The following is a 26,781-nucleotide window of genomic DNA, read 5'->3' as shown; positions in this document are numbered from 1 at the left end:
CAAACATGGTCCACGAACTTGCACATCCAGCACAGGAATCCCTGCAGACTGCTCTGTTCTGCTTTTGAGGTCCACTGGCACATGTGGTCCCCACTGCAAGTGGAAAACTCTAACACTGGAATGCAGAAAGGTCCTAAAGTCTGAAGAGAAGCTAAAAGACCAATCTTAAAAGTCCTTCACCATTTACTGAAATGATAATATCTGCTGTTGTGTCTTTTGAGCGCCATGGGAGACAGAAAGGAGATGATCTGAGTGGTGTCCCACAGTGTGGTGTCGGGTACAGTAGCGGTGAGGCACTGGGAATTACTGGGTGGTTTGTATCCCATGTTTTTACACTTCTGCAGCATCCAACAGGATTCCGGGGCTCAGCGCTGCCAGATTCTGCCAGCGCTGCTAGATTCTGTCAGGAACTGCTCTTAGCAACAAGGCTACTGACTCAGTCTCTGCACAGTTAGGACCAGGAAACTTTTTACCCTCTGGCAATTGTTTTGGTATTAATATAGAAACAAATCAGTAATTGCAAAAACAGATGTGTCAGAGCAGCAGCATTGCCTCCAGCATCAGGTGGGGAGCAAAACAAGCCTAGAGACTGGCTTGCAAAGCAAGGAGCTCTGAGTGTGAAGGAGGCAGCTCCAGGAGCTGCTGGGATGATCTGAGCCTTTCCATGGGCAGTTCATCTCCTGGGGATGACACTCCTGTCCTTCCTCGGCATGGCTTGAATCCCTCTCTCACATGACTAATGGCAGTGGTCCATGAAAAGCAATCAAAATAGTGCCTAGCCTCTTTCAGCTGGATAATGAAGCCAGAAGGACTCCTCTAAATAGAGGAGCGATTGTGTTGGCCAACTGTTCAGCATTCCTCCCCACTCAGCGGGATAGCCCACACTGCAGCTGCAGAGGTGACCTAAGAGCACTCACTGGAGAGCTAAACTTTGACACACCTTCAACAGTACTTACTTTGATCCCAGAAACACCCCCAGTGAGTACTGAATACTATTCTACTTTTCTACAGTTTTAAGAGCGATTTCAAAGAAATACTGCAATTGGATGTGTGGCTGCAGAGCTGGCACAACCTAGGAATGCCTTGGGATGCAATTCAACTTCTTCCATGATGGAAGGGTTATCCCAGCCCAGAAAACCACCCTCACTACTAACTGGGAGCGCCCACACTGCAGATGCCATGCACTTGCTGTCTTGCTCTCATAGATGCTCTTTGAACTGTTGTGCCCTGTTCCTGTTCTCTCTACAGGCTTTACTCTTTGCTTTGCTGTGATGTGGAGGGATGGTGGACAGCTGAGTAAAACTCAGATGTTGTTTTGTTTCCTCAGATCAGCTGTCAAAAGGGCCATGTTCACATCTGTCGTCTCTTAACTCCACGGCTGGAGACTCCCAGAGTGACTCCAACGGCACAACTTCCCAGTCAGCAAGAGTGTTACGGAGGCAGTCCAAGCCTGTGGTACCCTTTATTTAATGTCTAATCGTGGGTTTGATGGCCTTGGGGGTAGTTGTGATTGGTGCCTCTGGGTCAACACCAGAGGCTGTTCTCCCCTGATCTCCATCTTGGGTTTGCTGTCTCAGTTGGAGAGAGTCCTGCAGCTTCTCCAAACTGCAGTGTTTTTCTGTGTGACATGAGAAGAGTGATTCTTATCTGCCACCCATTGCACTGGAAAACTAAATTAATGCTTGGGAGGGACTTTGTGGTCCTCTGAAGGGAGTGTTTACACAGCAGCAACCTATTATTGGTTGTTATATAGAGCAATACTGAGAAAACAGCTGTCACAACAGAGAAGAACAATGGCTTGTCCTGGTTGTTTCTGCTTTTTTTGACTATTTACTGGTGTTTTTCCACATTTCTTTCCTTAGGAGATGACTGAGAATGGCAATCACCAGCTGGTGGTAAAGGCCAGGTTCAATTTTAAGCAGACCAATGAGGATGAGCTCTCTGTTAACAAAGGAGACATTATTTATGTCACTCGAGTTGAAGAAGGGGGCTGGTGGGAAGGCACCTTGAATGGAAAAACAGGCTGGTTCCCAAGCAACTACGTCAGAGAAATCAAATCTACTGGTAAGCAAATTGCTTTCAAGGGCTGATTGAATGACAGTGGCATAATGCAGTGAGGACCCTCGTGCCTTTGGGAAATTGCTGCTATTTATTAAGGACTGTTTGTGTACTTCAGGCAGCTGGGCTAATGGAAGGATGAACAGAAGGGTAAAATGCAGTGTTTCAGATGAATTGCTTGAGAGCTGCTTCACCCTCTTCCCACCGCATTGAGCCTTTCTCTTGCTCCCCCAAGCCCCAGCAGCATGGAAGCAGGAATATTGTCAGAGGATGAGGACAGAGCTGGATGTGGGTCCCTTTGTCCTGAAGAGCTGTCAGGTCATTCCAGTGTCTGAGCTCAGAACTAGCTTTTTGTTAGAGACCTTGGTCAGGCAATGTATTTGTATTTGATCCTGGCTTTTCAGGCATCAGTGGAATGGATGTTCACCATCATAGTGTGGAATCCGACAAAAACTGCATGGCCACAGGGCATTGTCAATGTTTTTTGTCCAGTAGTGATGGTTGATTTCACAGAGTACATTTTTCCGCAGATGCTTCTGCAGCAATTTTGTGAAAGTAAGAGAGAGGGGATGATCTGTCTGATGGCATCTGCCTTTATTGAGCTTTGTCTTGAGTGTCCTTAACATTTTCTGCAAAGTGGTTGTACCCAGACATAGGGTGGTGATGATGTGAAGCCCCTGCCCAGCTGCCCTGTGGCATTACACATCCATTCAAACAGCTCACCCCTGTCCAGGCCTTTGTCTGAAATTAAACTGTTTTTTTGCAAAATGAAACTTAACTCCTTAGTGTGCCTTGAGCACTTAGCATAGACAGAGAACAATTGTGTACTTGGTGTTGGTTCTATGGCTCAGGGTCTGCTCTGGCCTCAAACACAGATGCCAGCAGGGATCTGCAAAGTAGCTGCAACATGTGCAGCCCTTGTTAGACATCCTTCCTTCTACTCTTGCAAAAATAAAGCAAAAGAGGGGAAAAAAATCACTATATAGTGCTCAGAATTAGGTCAGGTTTTATTTGATTCTAAATGAAAAAAATCATTGTTAGGATATCTCATCTCCTACTGTTTCCCTCTGGGAAATGATGTCTGAGCTGGAGCAGGAAGTTGTAGCAGGGATTGAAAGCTGGTCTGGCACAACTCAGGAATCACTAATTAACTCAGTGAGGGGAGAAGAGAGATGTTTTAAACAAAGGACACCAAACTTGAATCCTAAAGGGAAAATCAGATGGGAGCTGCATGACATGACAGTACCTTACTGAAGTGAAGGGCCAGTCTCCCATCGATCCTGATGGAAGAGCCCATGAGATTTTTCTGTCTGTGGAGCTTTTCCCACCAGATCCTCTCTCAGCACCATTTCATGTGGCAGGAGGGTTCATTGCCCTGGTGTCTGCGTGCTCAGGAGATGTGTCTGTATTGCAAGTGAGGAATGAGGGACCATCAATAAATCCTCCCTGCCCCAGGAATGCTGCTGGAGCTGCAGCCAGCAGGGAGCTGCTTTTCTCACCTCCACAGTGTAAGACTTCAGACACACTGAATGGAGTTACTTGTTTTTAGCAGTGTCCATACCTCTGCTGTGTCCTAGGTGTGCCCTTTGGGTGGAAATATTCTGTGATTCTGTTAAATAACTGTGGAGCTGAGCTCTTCTGAGCCTTTAGCTGGAAGTGACAGGATGCACTACAAGGGCAATATTTAGGCAGTACAAAAAGAGACTGAATTTATCAATTTCAAGTTTCTCCCCTGCTATCAGTGTGAAAGTAATTGCCATGTTTGAGCGATTGCAGGGAGCCAGGAGAGCCAGCAGGCTCCACGTGCCACGGAGCTGTTTCAGTATGTGCAATGTGGCCAGGACTGGGGCAGCCTTGCACTGCCTGCCTGTCCCAGTCCAGAGGGAGGATGGTGTTTCTGGGAAAGCCATGCTGCTGGAAGGGAATTAAAATTGGAGCAGGGATTTGTCCATGTTTATGTGCGTGCACATATGTACAGACCTGGAGGCATCCACAGGAATTTATCAAATGCAGAATGAGAATTGATTTCCAGGGTTTTGTGAGCTTTTCATTTAAATCTACCTTCATTCAGAGAAGGATTTTGCATCACAAGTGACTGTGGGGACAGGAGGTCAGCATATTGATTGGGGTTGGCTTCAAGTGCCTTATGAATCACCTGGAAAAAAACATAGTATCTGTCATTTCTGACAGACACCCAGTTTTAAAACCAAATTTAGTGGGCCAGGTGAAGCAACACTGTAGTTCCAAACATTGACAGATACTGGGCTGCTGCCAGGGATTTTGGAGCAAACATGGATGTTGGTTGGCTGAGGCTGCACAAAGCTTCTGGTGTGACTCGCTTGACCACTGTCAGTGTCGTGCATGCCACTGGTTTTATCCTAGTTTTCTTTTTTTTTAAAATGGGGAAACAAACCCTGCAATTGAAGTTTTGTGGTCAAAGGGGTGAAATTATATTTGCTGGACATAAATGTGGCAGTGTCTTTTCCTGATGGAATAATGAGAGCTGTGCACTGTAATTTATTCATGGGTGTTTTTTTTGTACAGATAAACCACTCTCTCCCAAAGCATTAAAAGGGCTAGAAAACACTCAGATGACAAAGAATTATTACCCTGTGGTAAGTTTTAAAGTGCTGATCGTACATTTTAATAAGTACCATGTTATTAATCTTCTGAAGTACCTCCTTCCCTTAAAAATCATTGATGCAATATGTAACAATTGGGGATGTGACTCTGTGTTTAAATGCAGCTGTTTCCATTCCCTGATTCAAGGCCATTGAGACAATAAACCACAAGTGGAAGTGGCTGCAAGATGTCAAAAGTAGAAACTTGAAGTAGACAACTGAGATATTTAAGGAGAGGTGGCAGCTTTCAGATCAGTGCAGGGGGAGAAGGCATAGTATTTCCTGTTGATAAAGATGGGGAGATAATGTCATGGTGTAAGCAAGCGAAATCAGGGCTCTGGCCCCTTTCTTGGGTTTTGCTGGCGATGTTAGACCCCACGGTGCCTGTCCTATGCCTCTGCCAGCAGCTGCAGCCCTCAGAGAACGGGCAGCTGCCACAGCTCATGGCCTGGCTTTGTAACTGGACTTGGCTTTGGAGTAGCCTGCCAGGCCATGAATTGCTGCTGCAGAAGGGGTAGGGAAAGATCCCCTCCTTTACATATTGCTGCCGAAGCAAGGAGGTCTGGTAAAGTAGGGGCAGCTACCGCAGCCCCCTGTGTCCAGGCTGTGATGTAAGAGAGTGAAGATGCCTCATGTGAGCATCCCTGGCTCTCAGTGCTGGAGCTGGATCCTGCTCATCAGTATGTCTAAATATATATCAAGCAAAGCAGAAGCAGTATGTCCAGGGAGCTGGAAACCATGTCCACTGTCTCCAGAGCTTATCCACACTGAGAAACTGGAGTGCTGACTGGGAGTGTGCAGGCACTGTGTTTGTCTGCTGTGCAGCCAGAGACAAACCAGCTGCTGAGATGGATTAGCAAGACCAAACCCAGATCATTACATCCCTGAAATGGCAAATGAGGTGTGCCCTGCTTGATCTGTCACAGAAGTCATCCTTGGTGCAGCCATTAACACCTGCTTTCCAGGCCCCCCAAGTTTGCAAAGTAAAATCTCTATATTTGACCACCAGGACTTCCCTGAGTGTTCTGGGTTCTGCATTAAGAAATGTAATTTCTGGACTTAAGACACACTTCCATGCTTTGCCAGACTTGGAAGCTGATGTCATGTTCTTTTGACTAATTTGCTAGTACAAAAATCTTAGTGCTCTGTTTATCACCCTAGGTGTTGCAAAATATTCTGGAAACAGAACGAGATTATGCGAAGGAACTACAGTCACTTCTGGGAACTTACTTAAGACCCCTCCAGTCTTATGATAAGTAAGATATAAGGGCATCTGAGGTGGAGAGAACACTGTGGGAGCCTTGGGGTGTCATGGACAGAGGGCACGTGTTTAGACATTGTCCAGTCAGGAGAGATGGGAGAGTTGTATTCTAAGGCCTCTGTATTTCAGTCACTTCTCCCTTCCCAAAATCTTCATGTGGGAAAATTTTTTGTGCTCTCAGCCTTGTAGGCCTAAATGAGGGTGTTATTACTCTTAGGATGACAGAAACAGGCACATTAGCTTAGGAAACATCCAACCTCACGCAAGGAACAAAAGCCCCTACCTGTTGGACCTTCCTCCCATAGGGAAACCCATGGCATGAATCCCTGAAGACAAAACTCTCTGTGCACACACCTCCTTCCCCACCTGTGGCTGAAATCCCATCTGTCTGTGTCTATTAGACAGATAAAGATCTGAGAAGATTAGTGGGAATAAGTGATTAAAATCCAATTAAGATAATCCTTTGCAGCAGACTTCTTCTCTGGGAGACTGTGGTCTGTAGCTCATAGATCATGAATTTTGTGTTCTGTCTGATGCTGTATCTGGGGAAAGAGAAATTTTTGTGCCTTTTTGGAAGGGCTGCTGACAAATAAAAATGTGGTTCTCCTGAGAGCAACTTCTCTTTAATGGTGACTAGTGATGTGGCTCTTGTAGGCTCAGCACAGGGGACATCGCGGCGTTGCTGGGAAACATGGAAGAAATCTCTGCTTTTCAGCAAACACTGAACCAAGCCTTGGAAGAAGTTGCAAAGTAAGTTTGTGTCATAGCACAGAGGTTGCTAAGCTTTTTAACTGTAGCTAAAAATAATAGAAAGGCATGTTCATTAATGTTTCTTCTGACTGCTGTCTTAGACTTGTTAAATATAGAAGAAAATATCAGGACTGAGGAGAGGTTGCAGTCAGTGCTTTGGCAGGAGGAAAGGTAGAAGGAACTCTGTGATTGCTGGTGTTAAAGCATCTGCTGGATGAGTGTCACTAGAACTGACACAGAAGTGTGCCTAATCCAAAGATGCAGGCATGTGAAGGGTGGGAGATCTGGCAGGCATGAAGATGGGAATTGCCAGGCAGCAAAGAGCAAATTATTAGAGGTGATAATTTCCTTCAGGGAAGCTGACTGACATGATTAGCCTTAGCTAAGGGCTGAAAAGAGATGGGGAAGGACTGAATATTGAGAATATATTCAGGCTGTGGCTTCTCCTTCTTTCTCTGTCTTTTCATATTCGTGGGCAGCCCAGAGAGTGCTACTCCCCCACCCTCACACTGCCCTTAGTTCCAGCGCATCTTCATCATCTGAGCTGTAGCTCTGCTGGTGAGACATACCAGGTTGAGTCACAGGTTGTCTGAGGCTGATAATGGGTTGTGATGCTCACTGTCTGCACCACAGGAACCCAGACCCACCTGAGGATCCTCCTCTTCCTCCTCCCCAGGTGGCAGGTGTGGATATTTTGCTCAGTGCTGCAGTTATGAGGTGACCTGGGAACATCCCTGAGCAGTGGGTAGCTCTTGGGCAGGTCCCTGAGAGTTCTGTAGCTGCAGGGTGCAAATCCAGAGGCTTAACGTGGCTGGTGTGTTGGTGTCTGTAGGCTCCCTGAGAACCAGCAGCGTGTGGGAAGCTGTTTCATGAACCTGATGCCCCAGTTCCGCTCCCTGTACCTGACGTACTGTGCTAACCACCCTTCAGCAGTGAATGTCCTCACACAGCACAGGTGAGTGATGGAGAAGGAGATTCAGACTCCTTAAAAAAGTTAACTTTTGTTATTAATACTTGGCCTGGCAAGGCTGTTGACCTATGTTTTGAGAATAGGTCAAGGGTATTTCCTGCTGCTGGGACTTAGGGCTTTTCAGCAGGGCCTTTCAGCTTCAGCATGAAGACAACTCACATTGCTCATGTTCAGAGCTGATCTCACAGGTCCTTTTTGCACAGGATTCACTCCCACCTTGGGTGAAACAGGCAGCCTCTGCTCTGGCAGTGGCATCTTCTGTGATTGTTACCTGCTAAACAACCCAGATGCTGTTTCAGACCCACTGCTCAAGTGCTCACACACTGACAAATGGGAGGGGCTCCCCTGTGGCACCACGGTGGGGAGCACATTGTTGCAGATGTGCAGAAGGAGGATGGTCATCGAGTCACCCAGTTACCCAGTTTATTCATTGAGATTCTATTCAAGCAAATGGTTGATTTTCAGGGTCATTGGTAGATCACATTAATGTGTCTTTCTTCGATGTGACCCACATGAGTAGACACTTGAGTTTATGTGATGTCCTGCTCAACGGTGTGCCAAGTCAAGATGCTATCACTGTGTCATCCCTAACGCAGATTAGCTGTCTTCCCTGCAATGATGGGAAAGCCAGGACCACATGCATAGTGTTTAAGTTTTCCCATTCTGCAATGGAAACTCACAATGTATTTACCTACCTGCTGAAATCCAGCTTTAATTCAGTGTAACAACAAGCCTGGCTCCAGCAAATGACTCATTCATGTGATTCCTCAGTCTGACCCCTTTTCCTAAATCAACCAAATAATCAGCTTTGGCAAATGTGCTGACACACAGAAGCCATGTTCTCTGGAGCAATGTACATGCCAATACCTGTATCACAGCTTCCAGCAGGGTCTCAGTGCATTGCTGCAGCCTCCTCCAGCTTATGCAGCCCCCACCCCCTCTCCCCATCCACCAGATAGCCGTCCCTGTGCCACCTTGCTGTGCTGGGGGACCAGCTGCTGGCACCAATGCGCCTCAGGAGCTGTGCATTCCAGCACCCGTGGCCACACGGCATTCTCTCCTGCTTTCCAGAGGAGAATGGTCTTGCTAGGGTAGAAGGTCCCTGCCTGCTCCATGAAGTGGGTAGGGGGTGCTCAGAGGGGAGTTTGTGCTGCCTTTAAGGATGCCCAGCTCAGAGCAGACCCCTGGCCATGAGGAGAGCATGGGTAAAACACAGCCCTCAGCTCTGAGAGCCCTCCCTGTTGGTTTTTTTGTTGTCTCTTTTTGTAGTGATGAGCTGGAGAAGTTCATGGAGAGCCAAGGTGCGGCCAGCCCAGGCATTCTCATCCTGACCACAAGCCTCAGCAAACCCTTCCTGAGGCTGGATAAATATGTGACACTGCTGCAGGAGCTGGAGCGGCACATGGAGGTAGGTGGGGTGTGGGGCTGCTGGACAGGCTCTGCTCTTTGATGCTGCCAGAGCTGCTCCCTGAGCTTCAAGAGACACCTCTGCCTCTTGGTATATGAGCATTATGTGGCTAAAAGTACTTACCACATCTCCAAGGAGATGTTCCATGCCCCCCAGACATTATCCACCTTTCAGATTAAAAGTGAGAAACTGGTGGAAGAGTCTGAGGAATGTTGTGGAAACACATTACCTGCTCTTCACCCCAGCCCTTCCTCAAAGATGGGCCATTTCCAGCACAAATAAAAGCAGAGTCTAGGGTCAGGCTACAGCTGCTGTTTATTTGCACAGCCAAGAGTAAATCTGTGTTTTTGTTATCATTTGATGAGATTCCTAAGCCTGGCCACTCACTCCTGTGGCTCACAGGCACATTCCCACCCCTTGCCCCAGGGCTGTGCTCCTGGGTGGAGGCAGAGCTGCACAGACAGACATGTATCTGGCCTCCAGCACAGACACAGGGGTGCAGAGCGAGCTCCTGGGAGCAGGCAGAGCAGTCAGGGGCACAGAGACTTCCTTGGCAAGAACCAAGTGTGCTTCAGGACATTTCTTGCCCCAGGAACTGTAGACATCTCTGCTACTGGAGCTCTGCTGCTCACTACTGGTGTACTCCAGCTGCAGGAACGCAAAACTCAGGGGTGGTGCAAGGGGCTGAAGAAAACAGAAGTAACAGTCTGTTTTTAAGCAAGTTTCCATTTTCTCCTCATCCAGTTAATCACCAGTTAATTCAGAACATTTATCCATGACCTACAATCATGCCAAAAGATTAAAACTTCTATGCTTGAGCCAGGGATGTTCCTGCATAGGAGAGGGCATGAGAGCCTTCAGGGTAGGCACACTCAGACCTTTCTGTTCCCTCTCACCTGGTTGAGCTGAGCTGCAGGGACTGAGCTGAGCCTGGCTGCAGCCACCATGCCCGTGCAGGGATAATGTGCTCTTTGCAGGATATGCATTGTGCTCTTTGCCTGCTCTTCGCAGGCGGTTCAGCAGTGGGTTTGGGGACACACACGTCACCTATTTGTCTTGGTTTCTAAGCTGAGTGTGGGAGTTTTGTTGCATGAATCAGTAGGCCTGAGGTTTAAGTTGTGATGCTGTGGGAAGAGGATGGCTGTGTGCAGTGTGGATGTACACCAAAGCATTCTCTGCACTGCTGCAGAGCTGCTGAGGGGACAGGTGTGTTCAGGGCAGCCACTTGTCCCACATTGCAGATGAGCGATGCCAGGCTGCAGGGACAGCTCCATTACAACCTAGACACCTTATGATTTACTTGGCATGAGGACTTGGTGGTGAGGAGCAGGGCCTTAGATTGAGGAGAACATTCTGGGAGAATGCTAGCATACAGCTAGGGTCAGAGATAAGAGGCACCATTCTGGTTTTACCTGGTCTAAGACCTCTCTGCTGAGACATGCCCTCCCTTAAAGCCAGAGGTGAAGCTCCCTTGATGGTAGTGGGTTTCCACCCTTGATAGGGCAGTGGCTGGAATATCTGGCACTGCAATGGAAGTTTCCTTCCTGAAGGTGCACCCTGCGCTACTGCCTGTTTTCATTGATTTTTCTTTGCAAGTCTGATTTGTTCTAAGTCCAGTCATACCTACCCTTGCTCTGGCCACTTCAAACTCATTAAATTGGTATTAGTAAATTGCATAGCTGCCTTTTGCCATGCCATGTTGAAATGGATGGTGGGGAAGGTACCTGGGAGACTTTGATCTCCTCCTGAAGCCCATGCTGCCTGTATCCTCAGCCCTGAGTGTACTGGAACAGTGGGTGGGTTAATGCTCAGGGTGGGTGCTGCTGCTGCTGATGGCTGAGGAATTTGCTCTCCCTTCACTAGGAGGCGCATGCGGATCATGAAGATGTTTTGAAAGCCGTCACATCCTTCAAGTCCCTTGTGGTAGGTGGCAATTCTTAAAATAGAGCCCTCCATTTCAGGTCTGCATTTCATGAAGAATGAGTCAAGCCTGACATTTGTCTCCTCATTAGGAAAAAAGGTCTTTTGGAATGGAAAAGATGGGTTACAAAGAAACATAATTTCACATTTCAAGCCTAGAGCTGCTCCTCTGGCCACAGCAAGTACATGCTGGCTCTATGGTGCCAGAGCAGAGATGGTGGATCTCTGAGTTTCTCTATTACTGAAAGCCACGTGTGGACGTTGGTGGCAGCAGGGTCCCTTTCATGTCCTGTTGCTTCCAATCTCTAATAATTTTCCACCTGAAACTAGACCACCCCTTCCTCATTGAGAGAGAGGTAGCACAGCTGTGACTGACCCAAGTGCTGGTGCCAATGGGAAGTTCCCCTCTGAGCCTATGGAGTAACTCTAGGTTTTGCTGAGATTTGTTCCACAGGCATCAGGAGGCTTGGACCACATTCCAGTAATTTGTGGCTCCAGGTGCCATGGCCATCGGTGGGGAACAGAGAGAATGGATGAGTCAGAGATAGCAAACCCATTTCTGTGAACTCTGTCACCTGCACTCCTCAAAGTTCTGCTGCACTGAGATGAAATAGAGTAGGAGAAGCCACCCAAATGGACAAAGGTTTTACCTGGAAAGGCTTTTGATGGAAAAAAGCTCTAGTTTCTCTTGCTTTGTAGCCACAGAGAACCTTTCACTATAACCACTCCAGATATGGTCCAGCTTCCTTCCTTTAGCACAACAGATGTTACCCGTTTGTGACAAATGCAAGTGTTTAGCAGTGCAGATAAAAGATGGGGAGGAGAAAGTTCATAGAAAACAGGAAAGGGCGATCATGTTACATTTACTTAGAAACTCAGCACCCTTTCCATTTATTCTGGAAGTTAATAGGAGAACAACTCATTTAAATTACAAGGTGTCATTAATCTTTAGGAAATCTCGTAAGTGCTGCATGGTTTTACTTGAAATGTGTACTTCGGTGATGAGTAATTTAATGTCATTATGACACAACTAAAGAGGTTCAGTGTGAATTTGAGGTTAGACAGACAGAGATGCCCCTCGTGATGGACACGTGGTCCTGTTATAGGACCAGGAAGGCTCCCAAGCAAAGGCAGGGAGGGACCAAGGAGCCATTGTTCATCACAGACTGTGATGAACTTCTGTGGATTATATTTGGATTTTTATCCTGGGAACATTGGATTGGGACGCTTGGGGAGCCATCAAAACATACAATAGTTGTAGAACCAGAGTAAACCCCAGTTTGGTTCAAATGTGTGTGGTTTCAAACTAGACCCAATGCAGCCTCTCTGAAGAGCTGGATAGTCAGTGAGTATATTGGAAAGGAGGAAAATCTCTGTCAGAAAAAGGGGTTTGGAAAAACCAAGCAGTTGGTGAAAATAGCCCCGGTTTAGCTTTGCAGCAATTTTCCATGTTGGCAGAGGGGTCAGTTAAACAAAGTATTGCTTGGATTTGCAGTACTGTGTCCAGTCAGCATTGTCCTCTCTTGCTGAGAGCTGATGAGATACTGGTCACTCCCTGGAGCTTCTCCAGTCCCCAGCTGCCCAGCAGTGGTGCAGTCTTTTCAATAACAGCATTTTCAGAAGATTCTTTTTTGTGCTAAACTACAGCACCACCTAGTCCTGCTTTTGGGTTCCCAGATTTTGGTTAGAAAATATCTACCCATCTGACTTGTGAGTGCTACAAGTTCAACTCTGCTGTTTGGACAAAACCGGCAAAATCCTTCTAAGCAGTAACAAAATTACAGAGATTTAGCTGTGCAGCTGTCTTGGTTTGGAAATTGTGACCCTGAGCTCTTAGAGGCAGGGCTGGTTTGGAAAGAAAAGTTTGCTCAGTGCAGTTTGCAATTTCCTTGACATTTGAATGTAATCATTACTTCATAAATCACTGGGATGTGATTTTTTAAACAGAATTTATGTAATGGAGCCAAAGTAGACTTTCTGAACCCTGACATGACCATCCCTGAGCCCACAGAGCTGTGTGAGTTGTTGCTGGTGAAGTTGGGATGGTTTGGGTTAGCTTCTGCACTTCAGCTAACAAATCTCTGCTGTGATTCCCAGTCGCAATGCCAGGAGCTGAGGAAGAGGAAACAACTGGAGCTGCAAATCCTTTCTGAATCCATCCAGCGCTGGGAAGGAGAGGACATAAAAATGATGGGAAACGTCATCTACATGTCCCAGGTTATGGTGCAGTCTGGGGGAAGCGAGGTAAGTGTGATATTCCTTCTGCTGGCTGTAGACTTCATGTCTGAAAACCCACTTGCTCCTGGGGTAAGTGATGTGAGGCAGTAGTTCCTCTCTTTCCAAGTCACAAACTGATGGCAAATAATGCTGATAAATAATTTTACCTTGGGAAGAGATGTGCAATGGGACTGTGCATGTCTTTGGAGTGAATCAGGCACCCTGTAGGCTTCGCTTCAGGCCTTTGGTGACCCACTTTTCAAGAGAAGAAGTATCTCAATATTGTATAGCACGTTAATTTCCCTCTTTCTCCCCTGTGACTTACTCTGAAATATGAGAGTGACTAGAAAATGTCCTATGTGCATCACAGGGGCTGCTCTGACGGCCCACCCCAGAGCTGACTGTGTTTTGGAACTAACTGGAGTGATTCTTGTCCTACTAGTCCTAATGCATCACACCAGTGCCTGACACAGACCTTCCCCAGTGGTGCTAAAGCCATGTGTGCTGCATGCTCAGTGTGGGAAAGTACGTGTTAGCACTGAATTGCTTGCTGTTGCAGTTTTTCCTTGGGAAGGAAAGACCTGTAAAACAAACCCATGCAGCATCTAGTCCCAAAAGCCTTTCTTGTTTGGGATGTGGGATGCTGGGGAACATAAGAGTGCTTTCTGAGGCACTCTGCAATGATGGGAAGAGGATTAGCAGGATGCAGACAAAAATTTCTTCAGGGAAAATTGATACATAAATGAGATGCTGTAAAGAAAAAAAAAGTCAGAGTAGTTGGTTTGGGGGTGATCTCATAGCCTGTGATTCCAGCTGCAACAGGTTTAGTTTGCTAGAGGCAGGTGCTTGTGATGCATTGCAGACTGGACTAACTTAAATTCTTATCCCCCCAGGAGAAAGAGGAGCGGTATTTCTTGTTATTTTCCAATGTTTTGCTGATGCTGTCTGCAAGCCCACGGATGAGTGGGTTCATCTATCAGGTAGGCCTGCTTAGTTTGGAGTTGCAAGACATTAGGTGTAAAAAAGCAAAACAGATAGTTCTTATCAAATTCAAGTGCTCTGCCTCCTTGAACTCTGTGTTGTGATGCAAATACCCCAGGCTGGGAACCAGGGCTGGCTTTATCATGTGCCAGGGTAGTCAATGCCTTTGTCCTGTTAATTGGTTAAGCAGCATTTGGTAAGTGAATGCTTTGAAATTTAAAAAAACAAAAAACAAACAAACAAAAAAAACAACAAAAACCCCCCAAAACCCCAAAAAACAATAACAACAAAAAAACCCAAAACAAACAAACAAAAAAACCCCAAAAAACCAAACCAAAACAAAAAAAACCTCTCAAAACCTGTTGTTTTATCTGCTGTTTTTGAGAGTGAGGTGTGTGTGTGTAAGGTGTCCTGATCCAGCCGTAGGGTTTTGACCAGCCACCTGGCTCTCAGTTTTATTCCATCTCTGGAAAATACTTAAAAAGCCCACTGCAAAGTGCATGAAAATTCCATTCCATGAGGTACTAGATATAACTCTGCGTTTCTTGTGTTTTACCTTTTTCCATACCCATCCAATGGCTGTTGAACACTTGGCTTTTCTCCAGCTGTCTGAAACCATCAATACTGCCAGGAAAAGAATGCTCTTTTTTTGATGTGTCATTTGTCATAGCAAGGGAGATGAGAAAGATTTGGGAAATATTTGGCTGGGTTTTCTGACTTGACCCACTGGTGGGAGTAAGGTGAGCAGGCAGTTCGGCATGCAAATCAGAGGGATGGGGAAGGCTTTCAGAAAAAGCCAGGGGAAATTGATCCTTCTGACTTGACTGTATAAAAGGTTTGCACTGAATGAAGGGAAAGGGTAGCAGATGAGCCGGGGATGACTCAGCTGTCATGGGAGTCTCATTTTCGGGGTTTGACCTAGTTGTGCAGGGAAATCTAGTTCCATACATTAAAGGAGACTCTTCATGAAGTCTGAAGCATTCACAAATTAATTTTAAATGGCGATTTCCAAAGAGAAAGGAATCAGCAGAAACAAGCAGAACAATACCTGCAGATACTGACTGCTCTTCAATTCTCCCAGGGAAAACTGCCTTTGACAGGAATGATGCTGACAAAGCTGGAAGATGCCGAAGGGAATGAGCACATGTTTGAAATCACAGGTCAGTGGGGCCCTCTGCCTAGGGCAGTCCTCCCTGTGCAAGCAACAGTTGCCATTGGAAGTACTGGTCTGCCTTCCTCTAACCCCGTGCCATGATCTTCCTCCTGCTCTTTTACCACATGTTGTCTGAGTTTCTGAGCACCTCTGTCCTGCTTGAGGCAATCTCCTCCAAGTGCCCTGGAGCTCTGCCTCTGGCTGCCTTTGGAGACCATAGTGTTTTGCATGGGACAAATCTCTCGCTTCAGTCGCACTGCTCTGCACTGGAGTGCCCTGTCTGCATCCAGTAGCCATGCCTTGTAGTTCTGAGTACCTCATTTATTTACAGATACATGGTTCTGGTCATGAGGGAGCTTTCATCCCATTTACTCATTATCTCATTACTTGTAGGTATACACAGTCATGTCATGCTCAGTGCCTGGGCTGCAGTGCAGCTGTTTGTGCTGGTGGTATTTGTTGTCAGCATCCTTTTAATCGGGGAAATATTGTGTTTAATGACCTTCAACATTAAATGATCCTCACACATTCCTCTTACCAGTTTCCTTAGCATTTCTTGCAGCTCCCACACTGTCAGTGGTTACCTGGAGCAGGATGGGCAGTCACATCATCATTGTAGAGGAGATGCTTACGGACGTGGTTTAGTGGTGTACCTTGCAGTGCTGGTTTAATGGTTGGACTTGATGATCTTAGATGTCTTTTCCAACCTTAATGATTCTTAATGATTAATGCTTCTATCTTTGCCTTGGCCTTTTTGGAGCCACTTGACTGTACAAACTGAGGAGCCATTTCCTGCTGTGCTGAGCTGATTTCATGCTGTGTTTCCTCCTGAGTCTCTACCACTTGCTAAAGACAGTTATTTAACCCTCTGCCACAGGGAACATGATGGAGCGGATCACTGTGTCCTGCAGCACCAGCCAGGACTTGCACGAATGGCTTGACCACTTGCAAAGGCTGACCAAAGGGACATGCAGCACCGTCTCCAAAACACAGTCCTGGAGCCCTCATTCGGTAAGTGTCACCTCCTGGCCTCTGCTGCCTGGGTTCCTCACTGCTGCCTGAGCTCTCTGTTTCAGCAGCACCCTGACTCGGAGGTGACATGACAGCTGTAAGACACATCCTGCTCTTTGCTTTGTAACCACGTTGTGCTTGTACCATTTTACATGTATCCTGCCCTATTTTTGTTGCAACTTAAATGTCTCAGTATCTCAACACTTGTCCATCCCCCTCCACTTCTGTGCCTTGTTTGGTGGTTAACAAGTCTTGGTTTGCTTCTCATCTATTTTCTCAGACATTTAGTTCAGCTGGGCAGATCCGTGGGCCTCTGGAACCCCCCAAAATCCTCAAGCCCTGGAGCTTGAGCTGCCTCCGTCCTGCTCCTCCACTCAGACCTTCAGCAGCACTGAGTTACAAAGAGGTAATAATCCCACCTACCTATCCAGGACCCTGATTTCGCACAATCCCTAGACCTTGTGTTCAGGTTTCATATCCCACAGCAAGGACACTGAAATGTAGGTTCTTGGGGATGTTGGGAGAAATTACTCTGTCACTTTGGCCCTAGTCCTGTGATGGATGTAGGTTGCTGTCCTAGGCTTTGTGCTACACGGGACTCATGAGTACATGTGTTTGCAGGCTGGATGTTAGCTGTTGGCTGCCATGGCCAGCACTCTCAGCTGCTGGATTTCACCAGTCCTACATCTGGGTGTCTCATTGAACCCTGTCTTCTGGAAGTGCCATGGTGGAGCTGCCTTCTCTTCTGCTTCCTCCCTTGGTCTGAGCTGTGGCCAGGGGCCTGTTCCCTGCTGGAAAGTGTTCCAGCTCCAGCTGTGGCAGCAGCTCAGTGGTACAGGATTGAGAAGTGATAGTGCACCATGAGGATGAGGCAAAATGCCTGCCCATGCTTCTTGTGTCTTCCACGCTGTTTTGGTGGATAGAGCAGGATGTGGGGCTTGACTCTCCTTTGCCACCCAGCCGAGTGTTACACAGCAAGGTCCTGCTGGGAGGCAGCAGCTGAGGGATGGCTTCACCTGCAGGAATCACAGCCTGGGAGCTGGGAGTTGGTGTGGGCAAACCCAAAATACAGCCTAGCTCTGTTGTCACCCTGCACCACAACTGTAGTGCTCTCCTTCCCTACCTCATGTTAGATTTTTGGAATTACTCACCAGTATCTCAGGTAACGTTCCTCCTATTGAGTGAGCACTCTGGGTCTGAGTCAGCTGCCTTTCTTGGTACAGCAGCCCTGAGAGTGTTTCTGCCCCAGTGGGGATGGGGACAGGGAGGGGGCTTGGATCCCCTCAGCCCTCCTAGCACTTAGGGATGGAGAGTCTGGAAGCTGGCAGAATTGTGGGTCTGCTGCTCCTGGCAAAGGTTTTAAGTAGCCTCATTGCATCTTGTTGCATTTATTTCCTAGAATTTTTAAATTTTAAATTAAAGTTTGGGAATTAAATTGGTTAAATACCAACTGAGCAGACTGAAAATGACATAATCTTTGCATGTTCCAAATTCCTAATGAAGACTAAACTGTTTCTTGCTTGTGTGGTGAATTAAAAATATTGACTTGAGGTAAAAGAGAAATTTTTCTGTGAGAAAAACGACAGATTGAGTGATATCATGAATACCATGGTCCTTTACAATTTCTTGTCCCCTGCCACTCATAGCAGGACTTAAACTCTTTGTATCGAAAGCAGGGGAGAGGTTTTTGCTACAGAGGCCTAGCCCACAGCGAGTCCCAAGGGATAGGATGCTGTATGGTATCCTGCAAGATGTCATAGGACCAAAAATGTGGCTTCTATGGGAACAAGCTGTGCTGACCATGTCAGTAGAAACCCAAAGGCCAACATGTCCAGCAGAGTTGGGTAGATACTGCCTGGTACTCAGTCAGTCCTGCCTGAGCCTGGGGAGAGACTCATGGACACAAGCCTGTGATGACAGATGGGGAATAAGTTTGGTGGCTGGCCCAAGCAGATCCATATCTGTCTCATTTCTCCCTCTGGGGTGCTTAATCCTTAAACAGAATCCCTATTTCACTGTATTTTAGGTTTTTTTAAATTTAAAGTAGAGCACAAAATAAAAAAATGCTGACAGTTCCATGCAAGCACCTTCCTATAATGAAGATATAATGAAGGAATATAAATTTCAAAGGTTACTTGCAGGGAAGTGAGTAGGACAGTTTGATTAAATGAGCTGAGATTTTTAGACATCCAGTGTTACTTTGTCTTCTCATAGTGTAGGATGGGATGGCATAGTCTTGTACACTTCCTTGTACCCAGGTCAGGAAACCTCAGACTCTGCTTGTGTATGGCACCTCACTCTTGTTATTTCCATTGAAAGTGGGTATTTTTCCTGTTCTGTTTCCAGTAATCATTTGAAATGACAGAACAGGTAAATTCTGTGGGTAAAGTGCTGTGTCTGGATTCAGTTTAGCAAAGGGAAAATGATTTACAGATCGTTTCTTCTACTACCTTTTTTTTTTTTAACTGGCTGCTTTCCATTAGGTGAAAACTTTATAACATCAGAGTTCAGCACTTTGCTGGGCAGACCTGCAGGAGAGCCTCATGGCTCCCTGGGTCAAGCATTCCAGGGATGGGATCCAGGGATGGAATCCTCCACAGGATGTGCAGGGAGCTCCCCATCCCTGCCAGTGAAGCAAGGAGGTGTTGCAGTGCTGATGCCCAACATGGTCAGGCCTTCAGCGAGGATGGAAGGTCCCCTTTGAGAAGATGGAGTCCTAGGAGATTGTCACCAGGATGGGCAGAGTGTCCTGACATCCTGACTAGGCTGAATTGAGGCCCTTAGAATTGGTGTTGAGCGCTGGCCCTGAGCATTTACTGGGACTTGGATGGAGCCAGGCACATGGGGCTCCTGCAGCTGTAAGCACCAGTTTAGGCAACCAACATCCACAGACACCCACTACTAACCAAGGAAGCATGTTCTCTGTGTTTAGAGTGTATTAATGCCCACTCATCCTGTGTCTCACATGTAAATTTTCAGTTTTGCATGACATGGTGCTCCTTTGCATGTTGATAGTGCTTTAAAACCAGGACAGAGGGTGTGCTGCATTAATCTCAGGACTAACATTGAAATGTGGTTTAGAATTGTGGATTTAATGGACTTGGTGATAAAAATCATCAGTCTCTCACACTCATCTTCTCTTTCTTTGCATATTCATTATAGAGGATGTCTTATATCTTAAAGGTAAGGGTAGATACATCTCTTTGGCTTGTCGTGGCACAGAATGCTTGTTCCTGTTAATGCTTCTTGTGCTTGCATGACCCTAATTTTGCCTTGTTGTATCAGTAAGTTATTGTCAGAGACAGTAGCAGCTGGAAAATATATTTTGAGATAACTCTCAGAAAGATTTAGTGTTATGGTACTTAAACCTCCTGGCATGCCTCTTCTCCTTTAAATCCTTATTGCATGTAACCTACTAATACTCTAATTCTCTCTAAATCAGTAAGACTTTTAACTGAGTGAAGGAGATAAAAACTTGTGTTTCTTACTCACAGAGTCATAGCAAACACTAACTATATGTGTGTTTATCTGTTCTCTGTGTATATTTGTATGTGGGATTTATACTCTCAAATTGTGGGCATTTAGAAGTGGAGCTATTTGCCAACTCTTTTATATTAGAAATTAAGTCAATGGAATAAACCACATTTTAGGGTTTTCTACAGTTTGTAAGCAACTAAAAGTGCTATGAATGTATTTGAATTCTTTGGCCAAAGGATTTTACAGAAGAGTTGAATTTACTAGAGGAGCCTGTCCTGGCCCAAACCTGCAGGTGCAATTCCCACTGCTGTTCAAGGGAGCAGTGGGTCACAACTGGTACATGTGAAGGGCAAAAACTATAATTTTTCCCAACTTTGTCACTGTCTGCTTTGTAATTTTCTAAAGTGTTGTGTGTAGCATGGGTAGCTACACCCATCTGTGCTGCTCCACTGTTCCAGCTGCCTTTGGTTCTGGTTAAACACAAGAGTCTATTTCTCTGTAGGATTCTAGCAAAAGTCCAAAAACAATGAAGAAGTTTCTTCCAAAAAGGAAAACTGAGAGAAAACCATCCGATGAAGAGTTTGTTATTCGGAAAAGTAAGTGTTGCCCAGAGATGCTTTGGCTGCCCCATCCCTGGAAGTGTTCAAGGCCAGATTGGATAGGGCTTGGAGCAACCTGGTCTAGTGGAAGGTGTCCCTGCCCATGGCAGGGATTGGGACTAGATAATCTTTAACCCCAGCCATTCTGTGATGCTATTTTTCTTTTGTTTTTGGAGATTTCTGTGTTCTCAGTGATCTCCATGGGGCTTTGAAAACACCCTTTCTTGCAGTGCAGGATGTGACAGGATGCTCTTACTCTGAGCCTACATGCTCCTGAGCATGGGAGACTTCTTGAAGTGCACTGGTCATCTGATGGATTCCTCCTCCCTTCCCAATTCTGACTGCCAGACATGCCACCACCCTCCTTGTGATTGCTAGCACAAGGTCATGGGTTGTGGGTGGTCTTATTCTGAGTATGAAGCCAAGGAACTTCTCCCAAGCAGTTAAAAACTGCACTAAACTGCACATGAAGAGTCAACAAAATATGTCTGACAGCTGGGACAAACCCTTACCTGGCCATGCCAGAATGTCCTAGAACAGTGTCCTTGGGGAATTAGGAAACAAAAAGATCCTCATCCCGACAGAGGTGTTCACCTGCAAAGAGGGATGTCTTGAGAACTCCCTAGAGCCCACTTGGGGCACACCCTGGGGGTTTTACACAAAAGTCAAGTCATGGTCATGCTGCCATGCACAGCTCCATGATTAGCTCTCTCCCTTGAGAAGATGGCACTGAGCAGAGGCTGGAAATTAACACTTCATGTTTCCAAGTGCTGCTGTGGTACTGCTATACCAGACCTCCCACATGGGGGTTGATTTGCCTGCCCATCTCCCGGTGCCGCCTGCACCCAAAGTAAGCCGTCACCCCCTGAGATTTGCCAACATGAGCAACTAGAGATGAGTTTTCACACCATTTGGTCATGGTGCTTGATGCCACAAAGGCCAGAAAATGTAAAGGACCAAAAAACAGATTGGCCAAAGTCCCAGAGGTACTCAGCCAAAGAAACAGCATGATCTCTTAAGGTGCTTGGGAGCAAAGACTGGGAGAGACAAGGCCAGAGTACCTTGGTTTTTGTGCATGCTGTTGTTTGCAATGTTTTACAGGTACTGCTGCGCTGGAGGAGGATGCTCAGATCCTGAAGGTGATTGAGGCATACTGTACTGGGGCAGGCTTCCAGCAAGCTCTCAGCTCAGGTGGGCACACAAACACATTATTTAGCTTCTACTCTGCCCACAACACTGATAACCCCTTTGGGAATAAACAGATGTTGCATCATACAGCAACAAGACTCATGCTAGGAAACTGTAGTGTTCAATCTTTGAGATAAGGAAGCTTCTTCTGCCTAGTGGTTTAGTTGCCATTGTTTTTCTCCTAAACACAGAGAATGAAGCAGGTAGGAGGGCAGATGAGACACTGCTATTTCACCAGTGATTACCTGATGATAATCTCAGGTTGCTTATAGCTTTAGAAAGGAAGCATGAATATTATCTCTCAATCAGCTGCGTGTTTAAGAACAACCTGCTTCATAAGAACCTATCTAACATCTTCACCTCTGGAAATATAACTATTTATCATTGCTGGTGAGATGTCAGCCAATTAAATCTCTGAACTTTCAAATAATGGTACAGAGAAAAAAGGGAGGCCATGGTTCTTTTGGGAGCTCTTGACCCTAGTCGAATGGTTTCATTTATAAGTAATGATGTAACTTTAGGTGCAATGAGTACTCTTGAAAATTTTCCACTTGCTGCTGTAGCTCTGGGTTAGTGGGATGTAGCTGACGTCTCCAGCCTGCCCCAGGCTGATGGTGGAGCAGGAAAAATGAGAGCTTCTGTCTCTGATGTAGCATGGGCACCAGGGAAGATGACCCCTTTTTCTCCCTCATGAATATTTCTTGTACACAGGCTCCCGTAAAGACTCCATCCCCCAAGTCCTTCTTCCTGAGGAAGAAAAAATCATCATAGAGGAAACACGAAGCAATGGCCAGACGGTCACGGAGGAAAAGTAAGTGCAGCTCCTTTCCACTTGCAGATAGATGCCTGTCTCACTTTTTGGAAGGGCATTAAAAACCAATGCCTTCTCCTGTGCCTCCACAGAGGAGCAGGCCTGGTGTCATTGACTGCTGCCTTAGTTCTGGCAAAGAACCACCAGACAATTTCAATGGCTATTTTGTCCCTTTTAAGGACAGGGCCACCCTCCCAGCTGCCCTGACATGGCCGTATCCCTCTGGGAGTCTAGATCCCCATTTTATGGCTTATCCAGATGTAGCATAATGGGGTCAGTGAGGACAGAACCAAACAAGTGGCTTTTATTTTTAACTACTGCTGTACTGAGCTGTTGCTGCCCCTCAGGAGCCTGCCTGGCACTGCCTGTTCTGTAACTTGTGCATCTGGGTAACTGTGTTGAGCCTCTCCCTTTCCAACCCAGTCAGTGTGTTATTTTCACATTTGATATGTTGCAGCACAACTTCAAGGACTCAAGGCTGCTTTACAAAAGATACTCAAGCATTTCCACCTTTAAAGTCATTGTCATTTATTGCCATAGCATAAACAAGGAAACAAAAACCACAGACCTTTGCTGATAACTCAAAGCAGAACAAGATATCAAGGTTTGAGAAAAGAGCCCTGAGTTTTGGACCAGTGGCATATAAATGCTCCTGGGCTGTGTTTCCAGAGTCCCCTCCCAGGCAGCAGCCTGATGCTTGGGAAGCAGAGCCTGGCTGCTACTTTCCTATCAGGACTTCTCATGCTATCACTGTATTCCTGCACACCAACTCTAATTTCTTTTTTCTTTAATTTATTTTTTCAGAAGCCTTGTTGACACAGTTTATGCACTGAAAGATGAAGTCAAAGAGCTGAAGCAGGTAATTTGGGTGGGATTGTTTGTGCTGGGAGTTGAGTGACAACCATCCAGTCTGCGCTGGATCATCTTTTCCTGGTTGGTGCCAGGAAAAGTCTTGCTGATGCTGGTCCAATCCTGCAAATTCCTGAACGAGCATTAGTTTTTTTCTGGTTTATCTCCCTGAATCACAGAATCATAGAATCTTTAAGGTTGGAAAAGACCTCTGGGATCATGGAGTCCAACCATCAACCCAGCACCACCACTATGTTCACCACTAAAGCATGTCCTGAAGTGCCATGCCCACACATTCTGTGGACTCTCCCAGGAATGGTGACTCCACTACTTCCCTGGGCAGACTGTTCCAGTGTTTGACAACCCTTTCCATGAAGCAACTTTTCCTAATAGCCAACATAAACCTTCCCTGGCAGAGCTGGAGACCACTTCTCATCCTCCAGGCTTGAGTGCTAGAGAAAGCAGGAGGGAAGGAGTAGTTGGTCTTTGTGGTAACTTGAAACTTTCCCCATATTCTAAAAGCTCTTTCATCTTGACCATTCACTTTATAGTGGTCTGGTGGACGCCAGTTCTTGTAGAATCAGGGGAAATATGTCCTCTTCCCTCCAGGCCCAAGTCTGGAGGTGGGAGAAACCATCAGAGGAGAAAAGGGTTCTTCAACCCAAGATAAAATTAGGTTTTCAGGAGGATGTTTGTCTGCCCAAAGTCAGGGAACTTCTGTGCAGGTCTGTGAGGTAGTAAGGGTGTGTTTGGGTTACTTGTGGTCTGATCCACTTACGTTCTTCATCCTCACAAACTCCTATCAAATATCTCTGTTATTTCATCACCTCTGAGGCATATACGTGGAGTACCTCACTGCATAAAGTGCATGGGCATAACTGCATCTTTATTCCTTTGTTTTTCACCTTGCAGGAAAACAAAAGGATGAAACAGTGTTTGGAAGAAGAGCTTAAATCCAGGAAGGACTTGGAGAAGCTGGTGAGAAGGCTGCTGAAACAAACAGATGAGTGTGGCAGGGAGGACACCGGGCGCAAGTCATCCCTGATCGCTTGAATTCATGGAGAAGCTGCTGGCAGTGGTGTGTGACCTCATGTGTATTTTTGGGAAGTGGAACTGGATCCTTTGCCTCTTCTTGCTCCTTATTTTGTGGTTTGGGGTATTTTGTTACCAAAAAAAAAAAACAACGACAAAAAAATCATAGAGAAAAAAATAGCTTTTCTTCCATCCAGTAAGGAAATAAAGCAGAAACAATCAATCACAACTGAACCAGTAAGCAAGCAGTCCATGATTCACAATTCATCTGCAGCAACTAATACCTCATTGTACATGCTACTGGGAGCAAATACAAACTCTGCTAGTGATTGTTGCTCACAAAGGCTTGGGCGGCAGTTTCCTAGAAGAAGCTTAAGCACTTTTTAATGCTTTCATTCTTTCCAAAAGCACCAGTACCTATTTATTGAATGAAACCATTACTGAGGTGGCATTGAGCAGAAACCAAAAAAAGCGCCATGCTCCTCTTTTCAGATAATCACAACTGGGGAAGCTTTTCCCATCCATCTTCTTTTTCCCCATTAGTTGACTGTAGCAAACTAGAGCCCAGCAATACTGTGGTTCCTGTGTGGCCTTGATACTGATTAAAATGTGCAATTAACATGAAGACATTTGAACTCCTTGGGGGAAGCAAGATCTGGAGCACCTGTCAGAGCGCATAGGAAGTTATTTTGCACAGTGCTGCCTCCTTACAGCTAATGATTAGCGCAACAGGTAACTGCTATTTTGCCCCCATCCCTCTTTTTATGCATGATGTAGAATTCTTACCCCCTACTTTGTTTTTACATTGAGTGTCCAGGTATCCTAGGAGATGATAATTTTGCTGTGCTTCCTCTTGCAGGACATGCTTTTCTCCATATGAAATGTAAACACTGCTTGACAACAAAAAGCAACCCCAAATGTGCTGGTCCCCTGCTCCCTTCTGCCTACTTCATGCTTTCCATCGCTCCTTCCCAAAGGTTGGGAATGTTGCCAGTGGCCACTTCTCCCCACAGGGACTTTCTGCTAGGGAAAAGGAGCTTTCTCTTTGGATAGGGAAGGTATTTATGCTTTGATAAGAGCTAGAACACTCCTGAGGCAAGGGTGTGCAACACCCTCACAGATCCCTGCACAGCTCCTTGAACACAGCATACAAGAAACATGCATATGTATCAGTTGTCCTTATCTTATTTGGTGTTATACCCTAGTTTAGAACTGGTGTTTTCCTTCCTTCCTTCCTTAACAGCATTATAAAAATAACCTTCTGTTAAAGTTAATTATGTCTTATTTATCTCACAGGGCAGCATGGTCCCAGGGTGTGCAGAGGCACCACAGCTCATTACAGTCGCACCATTATGTTGGTTGTGAAGGACATAACAGAGGCAATAATTACAATTTCCTCTTTGCCATTGAATTTCAGCCAGGACATTGCAAATGGTGTTTTGGGAGATATAGACTCCAAAACATCTCAAGGGGTGTAATAAGAAACCCTCTTTAAAGGGTTTCTAGAGCAAATTATATTTCTAGAGCAAAACAGAGGTCTGGCTACATTTGCCATCCACAGAGCATTCCAGCCAGATGGCAGCTCCCCACATCCCTCTCTGGGCACTCAATTGAGTGATTTGGTCAGCAGTCTAGCCCTGCAGTGCTTGTGAATTGCCCAGACCCCTCGGTACTGCCTGGCCCTGCTGCCTGCTCCAAGCTGGGCTGGGGACTAGGCTGCTGACATGCAGCACAAACCAAGGGCCACTGACACTCCAGGGAGAGGGTGGAAACGTCCTCGCTGCCCTAAGCTCAGTTGAAACCCGTGCTATGTACATATGCATGTTTGTGAGGTATAATGTGATGGAAGGCACACTGGGACTTTTTGGATCAAGCATTTGTCAAGAGCTAGAAGCCAAAAAAAGACAAGAAAATAAAATAAAAAGGAAAAGAAGCCATGTCGGATGGACAGCAATGTTTCCATATTTACTTTGTTTACAGTGCTTTGTAAATAGGTTCCAGTGAGTCTGTCTTTAGATGGATGTTGTGTCAGCTGCCTTCCAGTGTATCTTTGTCATGTAGGTTTATTTACTGTAAACTACTTATGCAAGTTCAACTTTTCTAACATGTTTTTATTTTGAACAGTTTTTTAATTGACATTTTCAACAAATAAAGGATAAAAGTCACTTCTTAGCCCTTGGAGCTGCTTCCTGTGTTTCTGCCATGAAAACAAAGCCAGTGCTTGTTCTGGACATCACTGATTTCCTCAAAATGCCATGGCAGCATCATACTTCTCTGATTTACTGGTGGGAGTACTGGTGTGAAAGGTGATGCTGGTACTTGGACTGTTGCTCCCATTATCACCCATACCTGCAGTAGGCCAAGGGCACCTGGTCCCAGGACAAGAGATTCATTTCCATCCCTCAGACCCCACGTGCACTCTGTTCACAAGGATGCTTTATGGAAAACAGACTGCTCTGCTGCACCAGGCAGTTG

At 46.0% G+C, this 26,781-nt stretch overlaps 1 protein-coding gene across 5 annotated transcripts in view; it reads left to right on the top strand.

Moving 5' to 3' along the window:
* Positions 1-26,478, top strand: part of ARHGEF6 (Rac/Cdc42 guanine nucleotide exchange factor 6) — a 38,736-nt gene extending 12,258 nt beyond the window's left edge. The window contains exons 4-23 of one of the 5 annotated variants that reach the window (XR_005629048.1): positions 1,328-1,455; positions 1,863-2,064; positions 4,603-4,673; positions 5,841-5,935; positions 6,595-6,690; positions 7,523-7,645; positions 8,930-9,068; positions 10,932-10,991; positions 13,086-13,232; positions 14,099-14,185; positions 15,268-15,346; positions 16,217-16,350; positions 16,631-16,756; positions 19,513-19,533; positions 20,330-20,423; positions 21,528-21,617; positions 22,326-22,425; positions 23,230-23,284; positions 24,187-25,038; positions 25,603-26,478. Coding sequence is in view for 3 of the 5 variants with exons in the window: in XM_039722567.1 (XP_039578501.1) it covers positions 1,328-1,455; positions 1,863-2,064; positions 4,603-4,673; positions 5,841-5,935; positions 6,595-6,690; positions 7,523-7,645; positions 8,930-9,068; positions 10,932-10,991; positions 13,086-13,232; positions 14,099-14,185; positions 15,268-15,346; positions 16,217-16,350; positions 16,631-16,756; positions 19,513-19,533; positions 20,330-20,423; positions 21,528-21,617; positions 22,326-22,425; positions 23,230-23,284; positions 24,187-24,327 (1,988 nt within the window). In the remaining 2 variants the exon portion in view is untranslated. Of the gene's footprint in view, positions 1-1,327; positions 1,456-1,862; positions 2,065-4,602; positions 4,674-5,840; positions 5,936-6,594; positions 6,691-7,522; positions 7,646-8,929; positions 9,069-10,931; positions 10,992-13,085; positions 13,233-14,098; positions 14,186-15,267; positions 15,347-16,216; positions 16,351-16,630; positions 16,757-19,512; positions 19,534-20,329; positions 20,424-21,527; positions 21,618-22,325; positions 22,426-23,229; positions 23,285-24,186 lie in introns of all 5 variants that reach the window. The other 4 variants (XR_005629047.1, XM_039722567.1, XM_039722569.1 and 1 more) reach the window with 4 other exon arrangements.
* The last annotated feature ends 303 nt before the right edge of the window (positions 26,479-26,781 follow it).

This window comes from Passer montanus, unplaced genomic scaffold (genome assembly GCF_014805655.1).
Source record: "Passer montanus isolate IOZ18808 unplaced genomic scaffold, ASM1480565v1 scaffold49, whole genome shotgun sequence".
Classification (NCBI taxonomy): domain Eukaryota; kingdom Metazoa; phylum Chordata; class Aves; order Passeriformes; family Passeridae; genus Passer; species Passer montanus.
This window is presented reverse-complemented; position numbering and strand designations above follow the sequence as displayed.